Source organism: Gavia stellata, chromosome 21, assembly GCF_030936135.1.
Source record: "Gavia stellata isolate bGavSte3 chromosome 21, bGavSte3.hap2, whole genome shotgun sequence".
Taxonomy (NCBI): Eukaryota; Metazoa; Chordata; class Aves; order Gaviiformes; family Gaviidae; genus Gavia; species Gavia stellata.
In genome coordinates, this window is record NC_082614.1 from 5295705 (window position 1) to 5317103 (window position 21399).

General features: G+C 42.2%; 1 protein-coding gene across 2 annotated transcripts in view; it reads left to right on the forward strand.

The window, feature by feature from the left end:
* Nucleotides 1-4994: 4994 nt before the first annotated feature.
* Nucleotides 4995-21399, forward strand: part of BCR (BCR activator of RhoGEF and GTPase) — a 101302-nt gene continuing 84897 nt past the window's right edge. For both annotated transcript variants that reach the window (XM_059827469.1, XM_059827470.1), the window contains exon 1: nucleotides 4995-6523. In XM_059827469.1, coding sequence (XP_059683452.1) covers nucleotides 5008-6523 — 1516 coding nt within the window. In that variant the 5' untranslated portion in view covers nucleotides 4995-5007. The remainder of the gene's footprint in view (nucleotides 6524-21399) is intronic.

Genomic DNA, 21399 nt, shown 5'->3' on the forward strand with positions numbered 1-21399 from the left:
CTTTCAGATTTGAGCTGCTGAGAAAATAAAGGCGTTTGTTAATAAATCTGTGCATCAAACTGAAAATATTCTAGATTCTCTGCCATTTCCCCCTCCAATTGTTTGATAAGAAATAGGAAAAAGTGGAGAAAAGATGACTTAAACATCCTTTTTATTACTCTTATTTTTTTGACATAAGTTAGAGCAGCTTCATAGAATGTGATGAATTCAGAGATCTACGAACTCTGTGTCTTTTTTCATCAGACAATCTTCACTTTGGCAATTGTGCCAATTCTGTTGGCAAAGACAAATGTAGCATTTGGTGGAGAAAATGAATATGTGTGGGTATGTAAGGAGTTATTTATCCAAATGTGTAATATTTTGACCTTATGATGTTCTATGTATTTGTTCATCTCCTAAATCTGTTTCACAAGGATGATGAATATACACTCCACTTGTACCATGTGCTACACTGAGTGGGCAGCATAACCATGGTCTTCATGTTTACTGAGTTTGAATGAGAGTAGAAAAGATGGTTCACTCTGCTGCAGCAAATCACGTTGTGTAGGCTATGTGCTAGGTTTCAGTGCAGACGTGTTAGTGTTTACAGCTGCAAAATGACTCAGTAACAAATCTAAGAAAAGATCAGGATTCCAGGCTTTTTTTTTTCCCCAAAAAAAATACATCTCCTAAGTGTTTCTTTCATTGCTGAGCTGAATTATTTTACAAAATCAGAGATGCAATCTCTTCAATGATGCAATCTCTTCAGCAATGCAATCACGTTGCTTGGAAAATCAACTGGGACAGTTTTTTTTTTCCTAGTGATTCAGTACATTGCTTGATGTCATTACTGCTTTGTATCTTCTGGAGCTCCAAAAACCTCATGTGCAAATATAATACTCTGTCAGTCATTAACTACCACTTGACAATGGTCTGACTCCATCTATTCTATGATGGATGCTTTGAGACTGGGGTTTGTTTGGTTGGTGGGGTTTTCTTGATTGGTTGGGTTTGGGGGGTGTTTTTTTAGCTCCACTGAGACTCCCCCTGCAAAGAACTCAGTATTAATAATTGATCATCTAAAATGAATGTTTGATCATGTTGCAAATGATGAATTGCTTAGGAAAGCACAAAGGAAACTAACTTTCGTGGAAAAATAAATGTAAATTTGCAAGTTCTTAAATGTTTCTATGTGGTCTGTGTTTCATCTATGCACATTAATCCATTCTATCAGCAACTTAATTGGCTTTGAAGAAGCCTTAATATTGTGGAAAACAATGTTGGAACAACTGTGTTAACTCTAAACACAGGTAGACTTGGAATTGTGGAATTTGCAGATGAGGAACTGGAGAAGTGAAATTTGGAGGCAGTTGGAAGCAAAGATAACAAGCAATTGTAATAATCAATTTCCCAAAAGAAATACTAATGTTATGTTGTTTCTTGTCTTAGTAAGTAGAAGCTAATGCGTTAATGAGTTCCTGTTTAAATAAGTATGCCTATCTCTTTGAGCAAAATAACTGGTAATGGATCAAAAGATGTTTAAGAAACAGTCACCTGACAGGCAAAGTTAATTTCTTACTATAAAAGCCTTTCCTTTTAATTTTTAATAATGCTGCTTCTGCCTTCTGAGTGATTATTTCATAGTTAGGGTATTATTATTTGTATTCTTATAGGTCATGTGATTCAGATCATTCTGAATCCTGTTGGTTCCCAGCTCAGGCTCGGCTCATTGTGGTACGACCAGAGTCCATTCTTCATGAATAAATCTGTGCCCCTCTGTCTTTTCAGGTTTTCGTCAATGTTAGAGGTCGTTGTACAATATAACACACCGGTGAGTGAATGCTATAAACTCTCTGTATCGCATCCTCTGAGCATGCGAGTTAAAATGAAATGTTTGGCAAGTTGAAGTTGTAGCAGAATCTGCATTTGGTAGTGGAGATGGTTGAATCAGTTTCTTGTATTTTTGGCCAGAAAGTTGTTCTCGCAGTGAAAAATTGTCATTCTCTGAATTCTAATAAGGGGAGGTCCCATTTTTCTGGGTTTATAGAATGACTTAGAGTGGATGGGACTTTTCGAGACTTACTGGCCTTGTCAAACTCTACCACAGAGTGCTGCTTTGTGCTACAACAATATGGTTTCTTAGTTTCAGCCACGGATTAATCAGAAATCCTGTTTTAGTTCTCTTTGAAAAGACTCTGCTTCTGTGCTACCATTTTTTTGTTCTTCTTACAAAACCTCTGATTCTCTCATGTGGGGTCATGCTGAAGAAACCGTTCCTAAGTGCCAGCTCAAGAGCTTTTAAGACTGAGCCGACTGGCTCCTCTTTCCCACAAGAGGGGGCTCTATGGTCACTGTAGTACTGTTCCATTTCGACTGAGAAGGGCTTTGCAATCTCTTGTAGGCCAGCAGAGGGTATGTGCTGGACAGTCTGTCTGTAGTTTAGTCCCCTCACCACAGGATTCTCGGTCTCAAATCACAGATATGTGTCTGCCACCATAGCCTTAATGAAATTTTGTATCCTATTAACATAATGCTCTGTTGAATGCATAAAGCAAAAATTCAGAGATCCCTTCAATTCCCACTGGGATTTCTGATGTTGTAGTACCTCAATAGGTGAAGAAGGTGCAGGTGTTTAATAGTATTATTCACTAGCAGTTAAGTGTGCATACAGAAATCCCTCCTCTGACTCACCAGAATTCTTACTAGCTCCAGAAAGGGCACAAAAATCAGAACTGTGAGACTTCATTAAAAGTAATGTATGAATTCAAAACGTATCCCTATGATGTAATATAACTGTCATTATTATAACCATGCCAGTACAGTCTTAAACTTCATATTACTAGAAATACCTTGCATGTCAGAATTTAATTGTTCAAACTGTCACTAAGGCGAATAGTATCAATGGTGAAAAGCCAATTAATTTTATTTCTGTGAAAGACTGAGATTTCTTGAAAGATTTATAGAGGTATTTACTAAACATATAGATTTTTTTATTATGATTTAGACTATAATCTGTTTTCCATGTAGGTCAGCCAATGCCTGTTATGTGTTTAAAAGCTGAGGAAACAAGTGCAGGAAAAGAGGTTAAAGCCAGGAAATAAAAACCAAGAGGGATGAACTATGCAAAGCTGAATACATGATTAGCCATTTGTGATATGTCTGAAAATATCAAAAAATATTTTGTTTGGCATATAAAAAAGCATGAAGAGAAAAACTGTTTAATGGATTATGAAACACTGCATATTTCGAAGGTAAGAGAGCTACTCCTGGGGACTTGTGCTTTTCATTCTTACGGGATTTTATTAGTTCTTGTTGGGGCTATATTCCACCCCCTTTTCTAGTAACATGTACCAGAAAAGGTATGCCTCACTGCAGACATGAAAGAAGCAGGTTTATGGGGGGTATGAGACGTACATATCTCACTTTTTCCTGTCATCCAAACGGGCAAGATGGAACTTCAGGTGTATTTTTACTACTTTTTCAGAGGTTGAATTAGTACATGGAAAGGATACAGGGCTTAAGCAAGATCATGTACTGTGATTTCAGGAGGAGTAATACTCAGTAGCTGGACTTTGTTTAAATCATTTGCCACCCTTCACCCAGAGCTGAGGTGTGGGACTCTGAGTTATTGGGGCTAGGATAATATACAGGACAAAAGTGAGACTAATGCCTGAACAAACCTGCCTTTATTGTTAATGTCATAGTGATTTTAGAGTACCAGTTGCCCATCTCAGAAATCCAGCTTGTCATTTATTGGCAAGGAAGGAAGGATTGCGTGAATGACAAGCCTACTGCTAAACAGCACTTACATTAGTGGGGGAAAACGTGACCTTTGAAGGTGAGCTGCATCAGTGCCTGGGGGGAGAGTGTTGCTGTGAACATGAGAGAGTGGAGAGACGTGCTGGTGTTTATCCATAATATATGAGGGCGTGGATGTATGGACAAGAATGGATACCTGGCTGTGCACACAGGGACATGCGTATGGTATGTTCTTGCCCAGGCTTAGGTATAGTCACGTCTGCCTATGGTGATGGCCAGGCCCGCGGCTGCGAGTCTGAGCAGACGTGAATGTACACGCCAGTTAGCAAATCTCTGCCTTTGTCTCACCGCGCCTCCGAGCGCGCCGTGGGGAAGGGCGCAGGGCCAGGCGCCCCCCAGCCCCGCGCGTCCCGCGGCACGGCCTCCCGCAGCCGGCCCGGGCTGCCCCTTTAAGAGGCCCCAGCGCCGTGTCAGTCGCTGCGCTTGGCTCCTTCCCTCTCCTCCCCTTCCGCAGCGCTGCGATTCGGGGCGCCGCCGCCAGAGCCGGGCCGCGCGATGGGCAGCCGCGGGCAGCCGCTGCCGCGCCGCCAGCCGCCGCGCCGAGGGGGCTCCCGCGGGGCCGCGGGGCGCTGGGGCACCGAGGGATAGCGGCAGAGCTCGCCGCGGGACGCGCCGCCGCCTCGCTGTTCTGCGCGGAGGCTCCGGAGAGCGTGTGCGCCCGGAGGACAGCACAATAGCCGGGAGGAGGAGACAGGGAAAGGGGCAGGGGGAAAGGAGGAGAGAAAGAGAAAGCACAACACGGGGGCTGGCGAGGGGAGGACGGAGCGGAGGACTCCTGAGCGTGGCTGCACGGAGGACCGTGCCCAGGACGGCAGCGGCAGGAGGTGGGTGGGTGGTGATATTTACCTTCCCTCCCCCGCCCCGAGCCTGCTCCTTTGTCCACCCACTTTGAAGTGCTCTGGGATCGCCGGGGTGGGAGCGTTGTTGTTCGCTAGCAAAAGATCAGTCATGCCTGGGAGAGAGTAGCGAGTGTACGGGGCGGGGGGGGGGCTGGGGCCGGCAAAAGCTGAAGGAGACGGGGAGGAGAGACTGCTCCGAGGATTGCCGTTTGCCTCCCAGTTTCCCTGCATGGACCGTGAAAGAGACGCATTGAGTTGACCCTGTCGGGAGCTGTTTCTGCTTCTACATGTGAGATCCGGTTGGTTTATTCTCTCCACCTATCTCTCTCCAGCCTCCTTCCCGTATTCTCCACTTACTCTTGTATGCAAAATGGTGGACCCTGTGGGGTTTGTGGAGGCTTGGAAAGCACAATTTGCGGATTCTGAGCCTCCTAAAATGGAGCTGAAATCTGTGGGAGACATTGAACAGGAGCTGGAGATGTGCAAAGCATCTATCCGGAGACTGGAGATGGAGGTCAACAAGGAGAGGTTCCGCATGATTTACCTGCAGACTCTTCTGGCAAAGGAGAAAAAAAGCTATGATAGACAGAGATGGGGTTTTAAACGTGTTTCTCAGTTGCCTGAAGGGGGTGCAGAGCAGCAGATCCAAGACCTGCATCATCACCAGTCTGCTGACCAAGATGAATATGAAAAAAGCAAGTCACATCACGGGGATGAAAAGTTCAAACCCAGGATACCCTCTCTGCGGAAGCTGTCTACCCAGAGTGATGGGTCAGACCTGTCGCCTTTGGACAGCCCCCATCATGGAGAGGGAGAGCAGGACAGGTGTAAATACTATGGTGAAGAGAAACTGAAGAGAGTTGTAGAAGATACAGAGAATCGCTGTGATACAGATGGCTCTCCTTCAAAACACAGATCGGCTTCCACTCGCAGGTTAGTGGGATCTGCTGAGAAGGAGGGATCATTTGAACCTATTTCTAAGGAGAGAGGGAACAGCACCAGTGTGGCAGCGCTAAGGTCCAATTTTGAGAGGATTAAAAAGGTTAATTCACATTCTTCTGGAGATAACAAGGATGTTGTTGAAAAGCCCTTTTATGTGAACATGGAGTATCATCATGAGAAAGGTCTGGTAAAGGTCAACGATAAAGATGTTTCCGATAAAATAAGCTCCCTTGGTAGCCAAGCCATGCAAATGGAACGCAAAAAGTCTTTGCACTCCCTCCCTTCTAACATGGTACCCAGCTTCAGCGAGTTCCAGAGGCCTGCTTACAGGGGAAGGTCCTCGGAGAGCACCTTTGGCTATGATGGAGAATATGAAGATGCTGAACTGAACCCCAGGTTTCTCAAAGATAACCTGATTAATGCCAATGGCAGCAACCGCTCACCTTGGCAGCCCATGGACTTTCAACCCTATCAAAGTATCTATGTTGGTGGAATGATGGGGGAAGGAGAAGGGAAAGGACCTATTCTGCGAAATCAGGGCACAGCTGACCAGGAAAAACATCTCACTTGGCCCAGGAGATCTTATTCCCCCAGGAGTTTTGAAGATATTGGAGGAGGATATACTCCTGATTGTAGCTCTAATGAGAACCTTACCTCCAGTGAGGAAGACTTCTCTTCAGGGCAGTCCAGCCATGTCTCCCCCAGCCCTACCACTTACCGCATGTATCGGGATAAAAGCCGTTCTCCCTCCCAGAACTCTCAGCAGTCCTTTGACAGTAGCAGTCCACCAACCCCCCAGTCTCAAAAACGGCACAGGCAGCAGCAGGTCATTGTGTCTGAGGCTACTATTGTGGGTGTACGAAAAACAGGACAGATCTGGCCAAGTGATGGAGATTTGCCTTCTGGGAGATGTCACCAGGACAGCTGCTTCCATGGGGATACAGGTGTGTACCAGCTTTTTGTTTAGTCTTTTAAACGTATGGAGCAGGAAATAGAATCATGGAAATGAATGGGAGAGGTTTTCTAGGTGACCTTGGGTGAATTGCTCTAAGGGGGCAACTGTTTAATATGAGAAGTCTGTAGTTACTTTGTAGTTGTCCTTTTTTAGGAAGGTCCTGCAGAAGTATACATCAGACTACATTTTAGGAACACAGATTTGATTCCCAGAAGGGTTGATTCAGGCTCCTCTTGAGATGATCAACAGAGTCCCATGTTCATCAGTTCTTAAAGTTTCAGTGTGAACACTGAGGTAACAAAAGGCCAGAAATGTGCAGTATTCACCACCAGATTGTTCCCTCCCTCATATTCTTGCACTGAGGAGCAGTTAAACTCTACCTCAGAGGTGGTAGTGTGCCAACGTGCTACAACCTGAGGGTTTTGCTGGAGCTTTACCAATAATGATGTTGCTCCCACAACCTTGTTTTTTCCTGTCTGTATTAATTGGAGTGCTAGTTTCTCGTTCTGTCTAGTGTCATCCTTCAATTAGAGCTGATTGGAGGTGATGATTGTGAAACCCTGTTCTTGAAGCTTTCTGCTATCACTAAGTGAAGGAAGAACTTGGAGTATCAGGAAGCCCTGAGGGAGAGCTGTTAATTTAATTTCAGCAGAGTTGAAATTTTTGTTTGGGGAAGAATGGGCAATGTTTGAACCTGTTCTTATGTAAGAAAGACATTCGGGCATGCAGGTGTGTCCATGGAATCACAGTGGATTTATAGTTGGTGGAAGAGGCAAACAGTGAACTATGTTGATTCAGATAGATTGAGATGTCCACATACATTCAATAAACCTATTTAGCAAGCCACATATTGTAAACTGTATCTTGTGCTAACACCAGTAGTCTTCTATGCAGTAGATGAAAAACAATCAAATCCAGGAATGAAAAAAAACCTAGTATGATTGTTTTGATAGACCTCTGTCATTCTAAATCTGTGAGTTATCTTGTGGGTTTTCTTTGTCTCTGAATCTGTCATTTTAATAAGGGGTTAATATGTTGTTTGTCAATGTGAGTGAATTCCTGAAGTAGTGGGTGAATGGAGAGGCCTATTAGAGATGTTGTCACTTTCTCAGGTTGTGTGAGTTTGGTGTATTAGTTCTCAGGAAGAGTAACTTCACTGGAAGGAGATACCTGGTTTTACTTTCCCTGCTGATTGTTTTTTGCCAGCAATACTTTTGGGAGCAACAATGGAGGGAGAACTCTTCCCTGCCCCCCCGCCATCCTTACATCCCGTTGTTGTATTATTGGTAGGCTGTACAGTTGTAATGGTTGTTCACTGTACATGCAACCTCAGCACCGTGTCCTCACAGTGACTTCTTCCTTAATAGATTGTATATACGTACTTGTTTTCTATCTGGGACTGCTGCATTCTTGTTTGGTTTTATGCATATGTTTGTATCTTACAAGTAGTACTTGCAGTGCAGGGGAGAGGCTGGATTTTGTGCCGGTTTAAACTGAGCTGCAGCCATCTGTCTCTGCTCCTGTTTACTGATGCTCTTTAGATGACTGGGAAGCATCCTGGCAGTTGCAGTTTTTGCAGAAGGAAACAAAGGGGCAAAAATAACAAAGATTGATAAAGCTTGAGGATAAATTCAACTTTCAGAAAGGCAATAGATAATTTTTATTTTAAATAATTTAGCTGGGATGCAGTCATTAAAAAAAAAAAGGGGCTGCTGAAAAGTCGGAACAGTTATAATTCCTGGTTGCGCTGGAAAGCTTTGTGTCTTGTTCCTAAGGGTGACCACACAATTACAGGCAAGGACAGAATGTAACTGATCCACCTTCTGCTTTCCTCAGCATAGGGGGTAACATGGCAAGCTTAGCAGGAACCTCCACCAGATGGCTAATCATTACTGTCTTGCACATTAGCTGGTGGCAACTTTTTACTTAACCAAAAAGGCTTATGCCTTCAGGAGGACTGTGTTTCTGATTAATTCCTACTGAGCATCATTTTATATAAATTTTCTTTCTTTCCTGATTAGGAAGAATTTTGATCTGAAACCAATTGGCAGAACCTCTTTTTCATAAAACAATGAAAAGGCATGAGAGATCACTGTGTGATTAGCTGGCTGGCTACCGTTCCCAGCTATCATGCTCTGATGCGGACTGTTCTTCATCACCATGTGATATGAAAGCAATTCAGAGACCCAGCTAGCTTTTCCTGCACCTGTGGTTCAGTCACTGGTTCTGCCAGGCTTCCCTGAAGTTTTGCTTGAACAGAGAGTGCAAGTTTGAATCACAGCAGGTTCTGGCCAGCCTTGATGTTAATTAGCATCAAGTGGGATTTGTTCAATAGTATTTGGCTTCTTTGTGCATTCAGATTTTTGTATGCTTCCTGGCTTTGCTTTTCATGACTCTGGCCATAATAATAATGCTGAATGTGGTGTGGACAGGTGCAATGTGAACTTTCTGTGTGCATCTGCTGTCCCAGTGCATCTTGAGCTTGGCCAGCAGACATGTGCTGTTTTGTCCAAACTCTTTCTTGAGTTCACAGCTGAGTGATAATTTCCTACTTTTGTATAACAAAAAAGGACTAGAAGGAGGTCACCTAACTCCCAAGTGAATGGAATCCAAGCCAAAATTTGAATCTGGGTTCTTGGAGATGGGTTATCAAAAACCTTAAATCAAACCAAGGTAGTAGGCTTTCAGTTTTCTCCAAGGAGAAGAATGAGAGCTTCAGGGTTGAGATTTGGTAATAACTATACTTTCTATTAAATGTACTTAATGGAGCCCGGGCAAAGATATTTATGTTAGGATGAATTATGTATCACTAATTTCCTGTAGTGGGAATAGAAAAAAAAAATCATGTCTTAAACTCTGCATTAAGCTTGAATATTTTTACTATGATTGTGGAGGAAGGAAGAACAAGGTTTTTTACATTCTGTCTACTGTTAAACATTAGTTGCAGAGACAGACACAAGAAAAGCCACCCGTTGTGCATTTCTGCTTATAATCAAGGGGAGAGTTGTGTAGTGCCATTATGCGGTGGCGAGGCCTTGCAATGGCCTCCGTTGGATCAGTTTTTTAACTAGTAACAGTTTGGTAATTGAGAAGCACACTGGAGTTGTTGCTTGGCTTTGTAGCTTGCTTCATAAAATCTGTGCATGCTCTCTCATAGCTCAGTGTGTGAAACGATTTTATTTGTCTGCATAACAACATGGAAGCTCTATCTGGAGTCCACATAGATAATATTTACCTGTAAAGCTGCTTCCTTAAAGGTGCCCCAGTAGTGACTTCTGTTCACTTGAGAGGACTTGACAGTGCTCTCCAGAGAGTTCTGCCAGGCTGTCTCTATAGAAAGCTACCCACAGCCATAGTGCTCAATATAAGGTCAGTTTGGGGACATGTGTAATTTAATTCCATTGGGAGTAAAGTTTTACTTATTTTAACCTCTACTAAGTGTGGGAGTGCTGAATGTCCCTTTCTGAAGAGCATGAAGAACTCTGTTTTTAGTGAGTTTGATGTAAACAGAGGAAAGACTGCTGGAATTTATCTATGCATTTGAACTGCAAGACTCAAAATTCCTGTTATCTCAGCTGAGCAGAATGCCATTGTAAAGCACATACTTACTTAGAGCTGTAGATTCTTCAGTTTTTGTATGCCTTCAATGCCTGATCAGGTGGGCAAGTGTCTGAATTTCCCACTTTTAAGGTAAACTTTGACACTACTTAATTTTAAAGCCCCAAAAAGCCCAATGTGTTGTCATGGAAAGACATTGTTTTGTACTAGTTTCTGCAAGGGTTTGTTCCTGAGTTACCTGCATGTTCTGAGATCTCGGACAAGTTTCTTAATTCTGCACTTCTTCCATCCACTATCGTATTCTGTGGATTTTACAAGATGTAGTTTAAAAAGTGCTTTGCAATGTTTTAGCAGTACAAAGACTACTCATGAGGGAACATGCCGGTGCTGTTGCTGCTGTTTAGAAACACAACTTCCCTTTGAGCAACTGAGGCAGACTTCAGTCCACTGTGTAGTGATTCTTCCTTCTGAGGATCTGAAATGTAGGAACTTTTATAATGTGCAGCTCGCTTTTTAATTTTAAGGGCTGCTGGCCACAGGTCCTGCTGTCAGTCTGTGACTTACATTGGGTCAGGAATGAGGTTTAAATTTTCTCTGACACTTGTTTAGTTCATTTTGCTATTACTTTTTAAACATGTTTTAAACCTTTGCTGTGGTGATAAGTGGATTTCCTAGGAGCACTGATGACAAGATGCTGTTTAAATGCTCCTCCCGCCTCCGCCTTGCTTTCCAGCAATTTAGTGGCTTTTGAGATTATCAAGCTGCTTGTGCGACCACTCCCCTCTTCTTAGTCTGGGGGAGTGAAGAGCTTCCTCTCTTTCTCTGCCAGATTTCTCTTTCCTACCAGCTGAGTTCAGTGGAATCTATGGAGCTTCTGCTTTATGTCCCCAATGACTGTAGTGGACTCTGCAGTCCTGTTTGTTTGGGTTTTTTGTTCCTTCTTCAACAAACAGTTGCTAACATTTACCTTAGGCCTACCATAAGTAATGGCATGCAGGTAGATTTCATTTTTGCTTTTCTTAGGTTCACCCTAGATCACAGGGTTTCTCCCACCCCAATGTACAGGTTCTTCTGCAATCAGAAAGCACCTGCCTTTGAAATGAGAGTGTAAACCAACCCAGATAGTAGTTGCCTGATACTGGGAAGCCCTGGAGATTGCTGATGTCACCTGATCTCTCTGTGTGAAGCTCATTCTCGTGGTCCATTACAGAGATATCAAAGTGGGACTGGCTTTCCCATGGAGTAAGCAGACAGACAGCTATAAATTCTGCAAGTAATGGGTTAGGTAGGAAGCTACTTGTCATCCCTGTGTAATTACCAACAGTTTAAAAGTTGTCTATCTGGCAGTAGCGATGAGCTTGCTTTGTGCAGCTGCTATTGCTGCATGAGGGCCTACCAGGCAGGCAGTGACCTGTGGCTGGGCAAGTGAAATATATAATACTAGTGCATACTTAAAGTTTGGAAGTGTTGTAGGAACTCAAGGCTAGGACCAAGCTGCAACAGAGCCATATGGATATCCATGCAGCATCCATACGGTGATGAGCACAGACTAGAATGCTGTTCTGTATGCCAAAACATTTGGATCTAGGTGATTTCAGCATGGTCATTTCACAGTGCTAGGGGCTAGAGCCCTAAAGCATTGCAGTGAATGCCACAGAAGAAGATGATAATGCCTTTCATTTGAGCAGGAAACATGTAGGCAAGTGGAACCACAATATTAAGTCTGTGGCTCAGTGAGCTGCTCCTGTGGACCTTGCTGACTCTGTTCAAAGTACTGAAAAAGCACTGGTTTATGGCCAAAGCAGTTGAACTGACAGATGTGTATGAACTGTGTATCCATTCTGCTTCACAGTTGTCAGCCTCTGTCCAAATGGTTTCAGAGGAAAAACACAGGTTGCTGTTTTGTACAAACCTTTGGTCCTGCCCTGAGAAGTGGGAGGGAGAGCTGGGAGCACCCATGGGCTTACTGCCTGCCCCAGTGTGCTACCTCCTCTGAGATGGAGGCTTCTTTCTAGGTGGCTGAAGGGAAAAGAAGAGAAAGAAGGAACAGAAAAAAATGATGTATTGGGTACTTTTTTGCATTGGCTTTGTTTTCTGGATTAGAAAGCTTTTCAACTGTTTTTCCCTTGCAGAACTGAAGGTAAGCAAGGAAGTAAAGAGCTGAGGATGGGGATGAGCATGGTAGAATTGATTAGGGTTTGGAACCAATGAAGGGATTGGGCTGATGGAGTGAAACTAATTGCTGTGTGGAGGAATAGGCAAACATGGGGAGAAGATGGATCTGTCTTTAGCTTGGTATAAGCACTGACCGTGGCTTATGAAGTGATTTACTTGTGCATGTAGGTGATGGACTTTAAAAGAGTGAAATACATTGGGGAATGAGGTGCTTTGGTCTCCTCTGTCTTCTCATCTCTAGCAAAGCTGTTGCACAAGTGTGTGGTTTTAACTTTGAAGATTTTCACTGTTTAGTGTAAGTATACATGACCCTATGTACAGACTTCCAGAGGTGCAAAAGTAGAACATTTTACTTTTGATTCTTGCAGTTATGCTCTCTGAAGCTAATGTTGAGACAAAGAAAGCTAGGAGTCTACTAATTTGTGGAATTAATTGCTGTACCACCTTTCCTAAGTGCTTCCATTTGTCTAATATCTCTGGTTTGGATAGTTGGATAAAATGCTAAGTACTGTGTTCAGTCACTCCTTCATTGACAGCTTGCTTTTCACTGCCACAAGAAAGTTTCACTGAGGTGTGAGCAAAGGTAGTAAAATGAGTTGGGTGGAATGGCGAGTAGGCATCCTGAGTAACAGACTTGGGAGGGGGGAAAGATAAGGTTTAATTAGAAAATTTGCTAAACCTTCAAGTGTGGGTTAGGAAATGCTTATTTGAATACTGGGCAGCACACTATAGCGAATGATACTGACTCTTAAAAGAAGTGTTGGGGGAGGGGAGGGTGATTTGTAATCAAGTTTGGCTTTGCAGTCCATCTGAAGGATGGGCCAGCAAAGGAGACAGAAGCCTGTGAAGGTTTGGGCCCCCGTAACAGCCTGGAAACAGGTCTCTATCTTCCAGTTCTAGCACATATAGCAGTTCTCTCTCTAATGCCCTCCCTCTCTCCCCAACCTCTTAGGGATAAACAGTTGTGCAGAGGCAAGGGGGACCTGTATTTCAGCTTCAAGGAATTTTGGAGGTCAGTCCATAAGGGTTAATGAGGTGAGACTTGGCAAGCTGTTTGAGGAGAATTGCTCCATTTCAATTACCATAGGGAAGCATATTGCTGTTCATGAAAATCAGACTTTTGATTGGAGGCACAGCTTATCTGGAGCTTGCTTTCCCCCAGAGAAACCAAGACTAGCAGGTTTTTTTTTTTACTGTCTCCTCTTTGATTTGTTCTGCCCAGTCAGATAAGCATGGAAAGAACAATAAGGACCTGATCCTGTTCTTTCCCTGGTGAAATATCATTGACTTTAGTAATCTCTTGCTGGCACATGCAGGAAAAGAAATGGTGTTCTGGTACAGGTTAAATGGCAACTTTGCTGTGCAGATAGAGGGGTAGACTGCATATGACAACAGAAATGCTGGTATGAATTAGTTAGGGTGAACTGCATGTGAATGAAGTACTTCCAAAACAACAATTTGAGTGTCTTAAGTTACAAAGCAGGTTTTGGCCAGCTCACTGATAACAAAGTGGATTGCTTTCCTGATCATATCTTTAAATTACATGTGATGTGAAAGTAACCACAAACTGTAAGTAAATCCTTGAATGTTGGTCTGTCTTACTGCTGAGGCAGTTTTACAAATCCATAACTTCTCTAAACTTGTTTTGAGTTGTACTGTATGTGTTTTAAACAGTAAAACTGTCCTGCGTAGGATCAGCGTGGTATATTTCTGTCACAAAATCTGGTTGTGGTTTGCAAATCTTCCTGTTACTAAAATAACAAAAGCATGTCCCCCTTTTGTCTTCTTCCCAGCTGCCAGAATGGTATCTTTCAGACCCTTTCTTAACCAGGTTATGGCTGATGTAGTAATCAGATTATTGCAAATGTAATTGGAATCTCTGTTTCAGAGAAAGCTCTGCCCAAACGTGGCAGCTGGAGTTGAGTTAGTTGCTCATGGCTACATGAATATATGAGGAATATGTGTGTGAGAATCCACAAGGATTGCCCTGTAAGAAGAGTGAATTAGTAAAGTTCAGTCTGCTGGTTTATACTGCTGAATTGTGCCTGTTTGTATTGCAGGCCCTTTGCCTAGTTGTTATCTTTTGTTATTTTTTTGTTTGCAGTCATTTCACCAATCCTTGTTGCTTCTAGGGTTTTTTTTTTTAATTTTGTAGAGGAAGGCAATCTTTTCTAGGGAGAATAAATCTGCTACAACCTTCCTTCTTTTAAAAATAATATATTAAAAAAAAAAACATTCTCTTTTGGAGCTTCTGCACAGGTTAGGTCTCACTCTGAAGTATCCAAAAGCCCCAGATTACTTGCAGATTCATCTGTGACAACAGGATAGTAACAACTGTAGCAGGCTGCCGTGGATCACACAGCATTATTTGAAATCTAAGTAGGCCGCTTTTGCAGTAGTTACTTAATAGTGAGCAACATGTGTGTTTGGACTCGGCAGCTCCGTGTTTGTGACTTGTCCTTGATGTGTGGAGAAGTGCACTGTGCAGCCTTGGCTCACTGTGTCTGCTTACTTCTTCTCAAAGACTTTAGAATATTCTACGCTCAACACTGAAATGCAACTACTTCTCTGATGGGATATGTGCCAGCTATTATGTTATCAGAAATTATATACTCCCTTGGCTGCAAAGCTGGGTAAGGAGTGCCCATTTTGCACCCACAATATGGGTGAGGCTGGAGCAGGCTCTAATTGTTAGGATAGTTTAAAAAAATGAACAAACAAAAAAAACCCACAAAAAACCTAACAAACCCCTCAGTTACTTACAGTCACATCTGTGTGTTCTTTTAAAATGGGCCAGAGGCTTCCTAGAATAATCACTTCTGAAGAAAAATACCTCATTCCCTGGAGCATGAGGCTTCAAACGTGTCTGAGCTGCTAAAAAGTAGATGAGATTGGTCTCTTGTCACTAGGGAGGTGTAACATACAAACACAGAGAACTGTATCTGCTGCAGTCTGCAATTACATAGCACGGTATGATTTTGCCTAGGAAGATAGTAATGGCCTGTTAGCCTGGCTGGGCTCAGGGCTTCCCAAAAGAGGTTAGATTATGGTGCCTATTATGAGCCAAGGCACAGAAAAGCATGTTTCTGTGACTGTTAGCATCCAACTGCCTCATTTCATAGCAATCTTAATTTTTGCTTCCTGCTAACCTATCTCTGTTCCTGAAATTTTTTTTTATAATGGTCAGCACTGACATTACCACATGACGTTTCAGAAAATAATATGCTAAGAAAGTGAGCTGATCACTGTTGGAAGACTCTGTGTGTTCCCCACATCCTTGCCCTTCACCTCTTCTGTAGACTGTCCCCTGTGTTTGAAACCTTCTAGGTTGAATGTTTGAGTGTGGGAGTTCCCTTCCCTTCACTGAGTGTCTCATATACTTTTACTTTACATTCTCCTGAGGTGGTCATTGGACCTCTTAGTCTGATAGGGATGAAATCACTGTCATGACTCTAAGAAAACATAGTAATGCCTCAATCTGGCAATGTTCTATCATTGTCTTTGAGGAAACCATGGTATTTGGATGAATATATTTGTCTTTGCTAATTGTACTAATTACTTACTTGAATTTGTGGCTTAGCCAGCAGAGAACATCCTGTTGTAAATTTCTATTGCAGTTCTCCTGTCTAAGCGTAATTGTGGTGGATACCAAGCCCAGTGCTTAGCTGTGATTAAAGGTGCTTTGTATAGGTGATGTGCAGCCTGCACCACATCAGTTGCTGCAGTGAAGAACATCACATATTACAGTCCGTTCCTTGTTTTACTTTTCTTGTTTTTCTTTAAAAAAAGCTGATGAGTGAAATATGAATTGCAGAGAGGAAAAAAATCTGACAAGCTATAGTCTTGACGAAAATACATTCTTCAGCCTTGGGACATGTACCGCTTCTCTAGTCTAATATTGATCATCCATAGCTCCTGATATGGTATAGGTGGATATCAGGAAGGGAATGCTTTATCCAAGTCCAAAGTATTATCTCAAAGGTGCCTCTTGGCTTCCTAACTTGCTGGAACAAGTCTCTCTTGGCTCACTTAAGCATGCTTCTCAAAGGCCTTGAAGAGCTGCTTCTAACTAGACAGAAAACTAGTACACTTAACACAAGCAATACGCTGGGGCTTACAATCACCTGAATAGTTGTTCGGGTGAACCTTTTGTTCAGCCTTTTCTCTGCTGGCTTCTTTCCTAAGGATCTTGCCTGTAGGAATTAAGTACGCTGTGAATCATGTAACTAGTTTGGGTGCTCCATGGTCTGCTGTTGCCCTCTTTCCTAGGAGACCTGTGATTGTAATGAGACCAAAAGGTAGATGTTGCTAACAGAACTGCATGATGAGCATGTATCTGATCAGATGGAGAGATCTGGTGTGGGAGAAGGGGGACTATGTGTTTAGTCCTTAAGTATCTTCAGAAGAGCCAGCGTGTGCTCCCCTCAACAGGGAGCCTGCGAACCACTTGCTGGCAAGTATATATCTTACGCAACAGTTCAGTTTTTTCCAGCACAAGGGCCTTTGGCAGACCTGACTGATGGCCCCCATGCTCTATTCTGATGATAGGGATCAAGAAAAATCCCTCTTTTTCCTTTCGATATTTCAGGTGGAGTATTGAGCTACAGGCATGGCTGCCTTCTTGAATTGATCTGTACTGAATGATAGTAATGAGAGGCTGATTGCAATTTTGAGATTGTTTACATGGTCTGATGCCCTTGTCATTCAGATGAAGGCTGGATTCTGCTTCATATGAGTTCAGGAGCTCTCATATCTTATGAATTTAGATTAGGGCATATTGAAGAAAATTATTTTCCACTTTCCTGTATTCCTAAGTGATGTTTTAACACATAGCCCAGAGAATGCAGACCTGTCACTGCAGCCATTTAGTCTTTGGAGAGGCACTTCCTCAGTTTAATTTGCTGAATTTCTTGAAGGTCCTCCTAAGCGCAGCTGAGCAGCACAAACCCATAAGCCTTTGCCTTTGCAGTTGTTGAGAAACCACACTGCTTTGTATAGAAATATATACATAGGATTTATACATCGCTTTCACCCTTTCTAATCCAAATTGATTTTGCAACTTCTGTATGCACTGAGTGAAATAACTTTGTTAGTAAACTGATGGTCAAAGTAAACTAAAGATATGGAGCTATTGGAGTACTGGTTACCATGAAACAGTATCAGAAACTTCAGGTTTTGCTAATTCCTCTCTACTTCAGTATTAGGGAAGATCATCTTGCTTCTCCTCCAGTAGTAGCACTTGTCCATCTTGCCGGGGTTAGGAGTGAGCAGCACCCTGGAACAGAGCTGTAGCATCTGTAAGTCTTGGGAGGAGACAGTATTAAGGTGGGGGGATGTGTATCCCAGGAGGATGTAGGAGACGGAAGGTCCTGTTGCAGCCTGCACCTCAGAGTGAGGGGAACATCTTGGCGAGTCTCGTCACAGCAGAGTTTTAGTAGATGGTTGATAGTATCACGATGGTTTTTTTTAGTACCCTGCACTGTTAGCTTGAGAGTTCCATGACAATGTCTGCAATTTGACATTGATTTTTATCTTTATACTCCTGTTTGTATTCAGTGTCTCTCACCACTGAAAAATTCTGCGTTGTACTGAAAAGCTCCACAGGGAGGTGAACGGGTGAGAAAATGCTGACCCCAGCAGAGGAGAAAATCTAGCATTGCCTAAGATAATAAAGAACTGGCTGTGCCTAGAAGAAGCAGGTGGCTATACCTGTGCTGTGGAGGGCAGGCAGGTATTGGTGCACTAAACTCAGCTTCAAAGGGAGCCCCTTGAGTTACATCCAGGGGAGTGGGGCACTGAAGGACACCTCCAGTAAAATCCACATGGTAAGAGTATGAATTATTACCATGCAGTCACAGAGCTGAAGTCAACTGGCCATTACCGGAGTTTTCCTGTATTGCTAAAAGGGTCAGGGTTCCCATCAGGAAAGAATACTATCCTAATGGAAAAGAGGTAGAGTTTGGAATAACTAGTGACGAAGGAATGAGAGAGCTTAAAGAATTTTTGGGTTTTTGCTTGGATTGTTGTTTTTGTTTTATTCAACTGTTGGACACACCTACTCTGACAGCTGTAACAATATCTCAGGAAAGATTTGATCCAGGACTTGCTGATGTCAGGGGATTTCTAGTGACTGTTTTGCCGTGACTGAAGATCGACAGCACTAGCTGTAGGTTTGTACATAACTACCTGAACCAGAATTTTCCAAGATATCTTGACTTTGAAGTGTGGGCTTGATCTCTGACTTCAAAAGAGCTGGTAGGTTTTTCACAGGCCTAGATTATAAATGTTTTAAAACTTACATGTATGCAGCTTATGCTGTCCAGTTTCAGTAGCAATACTGCAGATGTGGTTGAGAGCTGTCTGTGAGCTACACAGGGCAGGCAGTTCAAAAATGTAATTCTGTTTTAAAGTTTCTCTTACCTTTTGGAGAACTGTGTCAGCTGTCCATATGCATTTGCCATGCCTCCTGGATGGGTGCTATGGAAACACTAATGCAGTTTGGAAAGCATTTTGAATTTAATAAGTCTTTTAGCGCCACTCTGCTTCTGCTGTCTTAAGAGGCAAAAAGGCAAGAGGAAGTGATAAAATGGTACTTACATCAAAACATCAGGTATGCTTGTTTCAGTTTGTCCAGTCCTCTCAGGCTGGACTCTGTCAAAATGAATTTTGGTTAGGTAGGTTTTTTTTAGTATGCATGGAGAGAAAAATACGTCTATTATGGTTTTTAGAGTATCTGAGACAACAGAAGAAGATGCCTTCCATTCAGCTGGGCGATCATCTGCAACAAACTTAAGTTCTGTTACACCGTGGTGTGATCTTAGCTGTTTGAATGTGACTGACCTGTCATGTTTGTGTTCGGCAAACATGCCCTAGCCCTGACCTTGACTACCCCAAATTTATTCAGGCTTGAGCACTGACCTATACATAATTTGTTGTGGTCTCAATGTCTGGTCAAACTAAAATACATACTAATGTGATCTAAGCTCTGCTTTGTTTTGTGCTTGATATGTAAACATAGTAAAATTCATACTGCAGATAAAGGGTTACGCATCTTTCCACAGTTAGTGCCTGTCCTCCATTTCAGGACTTGTATGAAATCTCAGTATCTCCACTTAAAGCAAGGAAGGAGACTTGATTATCTGTTATGTAAATGCATTCTGAATATATGTGTGCACAAGAAAAATCTGAAGAGGAAGAATTTTTGAACTTAAATTTTTTATTCTGTATGTAGGTGTTTCAGACCAGTTTCAATATATGTGTAAATATGCACTGATGCAAAGATACAAGCACCCTTATAGAGTTCCACCTAAACTTTGTCACAAGCTTTTTCTTGTAATTAGATCAACAGCTGGTTAAGGAAACATTCTGATGCTAAAATTGTTTTTCCCATTAATGGACACTTGCCAGGTAGAGCCGATGCACATTGCAAATAGGCTTGTTTAATAGTATTTGATATTTGGTTGTTTTGTGGTTGTGGTTTTTTTCTTTGTAAGGAAACCAGTCATTTTTCAAACACATGTAAAGAATGAAAAGTGAACTTAAAGGAAAAACAGCCTTGGGTTTATAACAAGCTTTTATCTTATATAATGATTTGCATAAATAAATTTGCAATTGTTTTGATGAGGAAGTGTGCAGCTCAATCTCTTGAGATGCTGAACCTCAGGCTTCTAGCTGAATTTTGGTGAGCCCTAGTGTCCTGGAATCCAGTTTGGTGCATTTCTCCCGGACCACGCTTCTTTTAGCTGGAAAATGGATTAACTTCATCTATATGTACGTGTTTAGAAATGAGTTTATATCCCTATATAACTTTTAAAGGAAAATACTGTAAAAAAAGAAAAAACAAAACACAATAAGAAAAACTCAGTTCTATTGCTGGAGGCTTGACCTTTCACTGATTTCTACAATTCATATACTTTCTTCCAATACTTCTTTCTTTCTTTCTTAATTCTGTGTTCCTATTAACTCACTCAGTTTCCCCTCTAAATAATTAAGTTCAAAATCTGGGTTGCATTTGCCTACCTATGGCTGTGATTGATTCTGCTTTGTGTTGATCTCTGTTTTTTCCACTTTTTACTTTTTTGTTTTGTTTATTTGTTTAAAATTTTAAGCAAGGGCTGCCTTGTCTTACAACATGTACTTGTCTTCCAGTATTTTCATATTATGCCCCTTGAGGCTAAGTCTTGATTTAAATTGTCTTCGGTGATAATGCTTCATGCTGTGGCATGCTGCCCTGTCAGTTGTGCCAACAACTGTTCATTTGTAGGTTCACGCTGAGAACTGGATCAGAGAATTTGTGGGGGTTTTTTTGTTTTGTTCTGATTTTTTTTCCAAGCCAAAACCAAACAAAAATCACAAAACTCCCCAAACCAAAACACAAAACCCCTCCAACCATGGATCCCATCCATCCATCTCACAAATGTTTGTGTTGGTGCAGCAACTGATTGGTTGGTGTTGGAGGGGAGAGAGTATAATGCCACGAAAGACAATGTATGCTTAAATCCCCAGTCTGTTGGGACTCTGAGGTTGTTAATTCAAATAACAATGGGAACATTAATGCTGAGAAGTCATGTTTAACTTAAGCAATTTCACTTCTGATTAGCCAGCTGCTTTGGGATTTCAGGAAGAGGTTTGAGGTATCCTTTGAGCAGAGTACCTCTTCCCTAGTCAGATGCTTTGTTTCTGTTGGGGGGTGGAGTGGGGAAAGGGGGAAGAAAAGGCAGCCCAAGGGCTTGCTTATGTTTGAAATAGTCTGTTTTGTAGAATAAATCTAAGTAGAATGCTAGGACTGGAAATGGGGGAAAAGATGTATTTACAGTCAGTATTGTTTGCGAGACAGACCAGATGACATCCTAGTCCAGGTGACTTTCACTTGCCTATGTAAATACTTCATGTTTTTAATTATTACATCAGCAAATACATTGACTGTTTATGGCCAGAAGAAAATGGAAAAGATACAATTATTCCTTTTTACTAAGACTAAAAAAAGTCTCTAGCTTCTGCTAAAAGCTTGTTTAGGTCATAAATCATCTGGAAGGAGGACTGTATGGATGTCAGCACAGCTTTTAGAGGAGAGTGGATCACCGTAAGTAACTTGCATTTGGTTGCTAGGAGTGTATGTGTGAGCGTTCATGG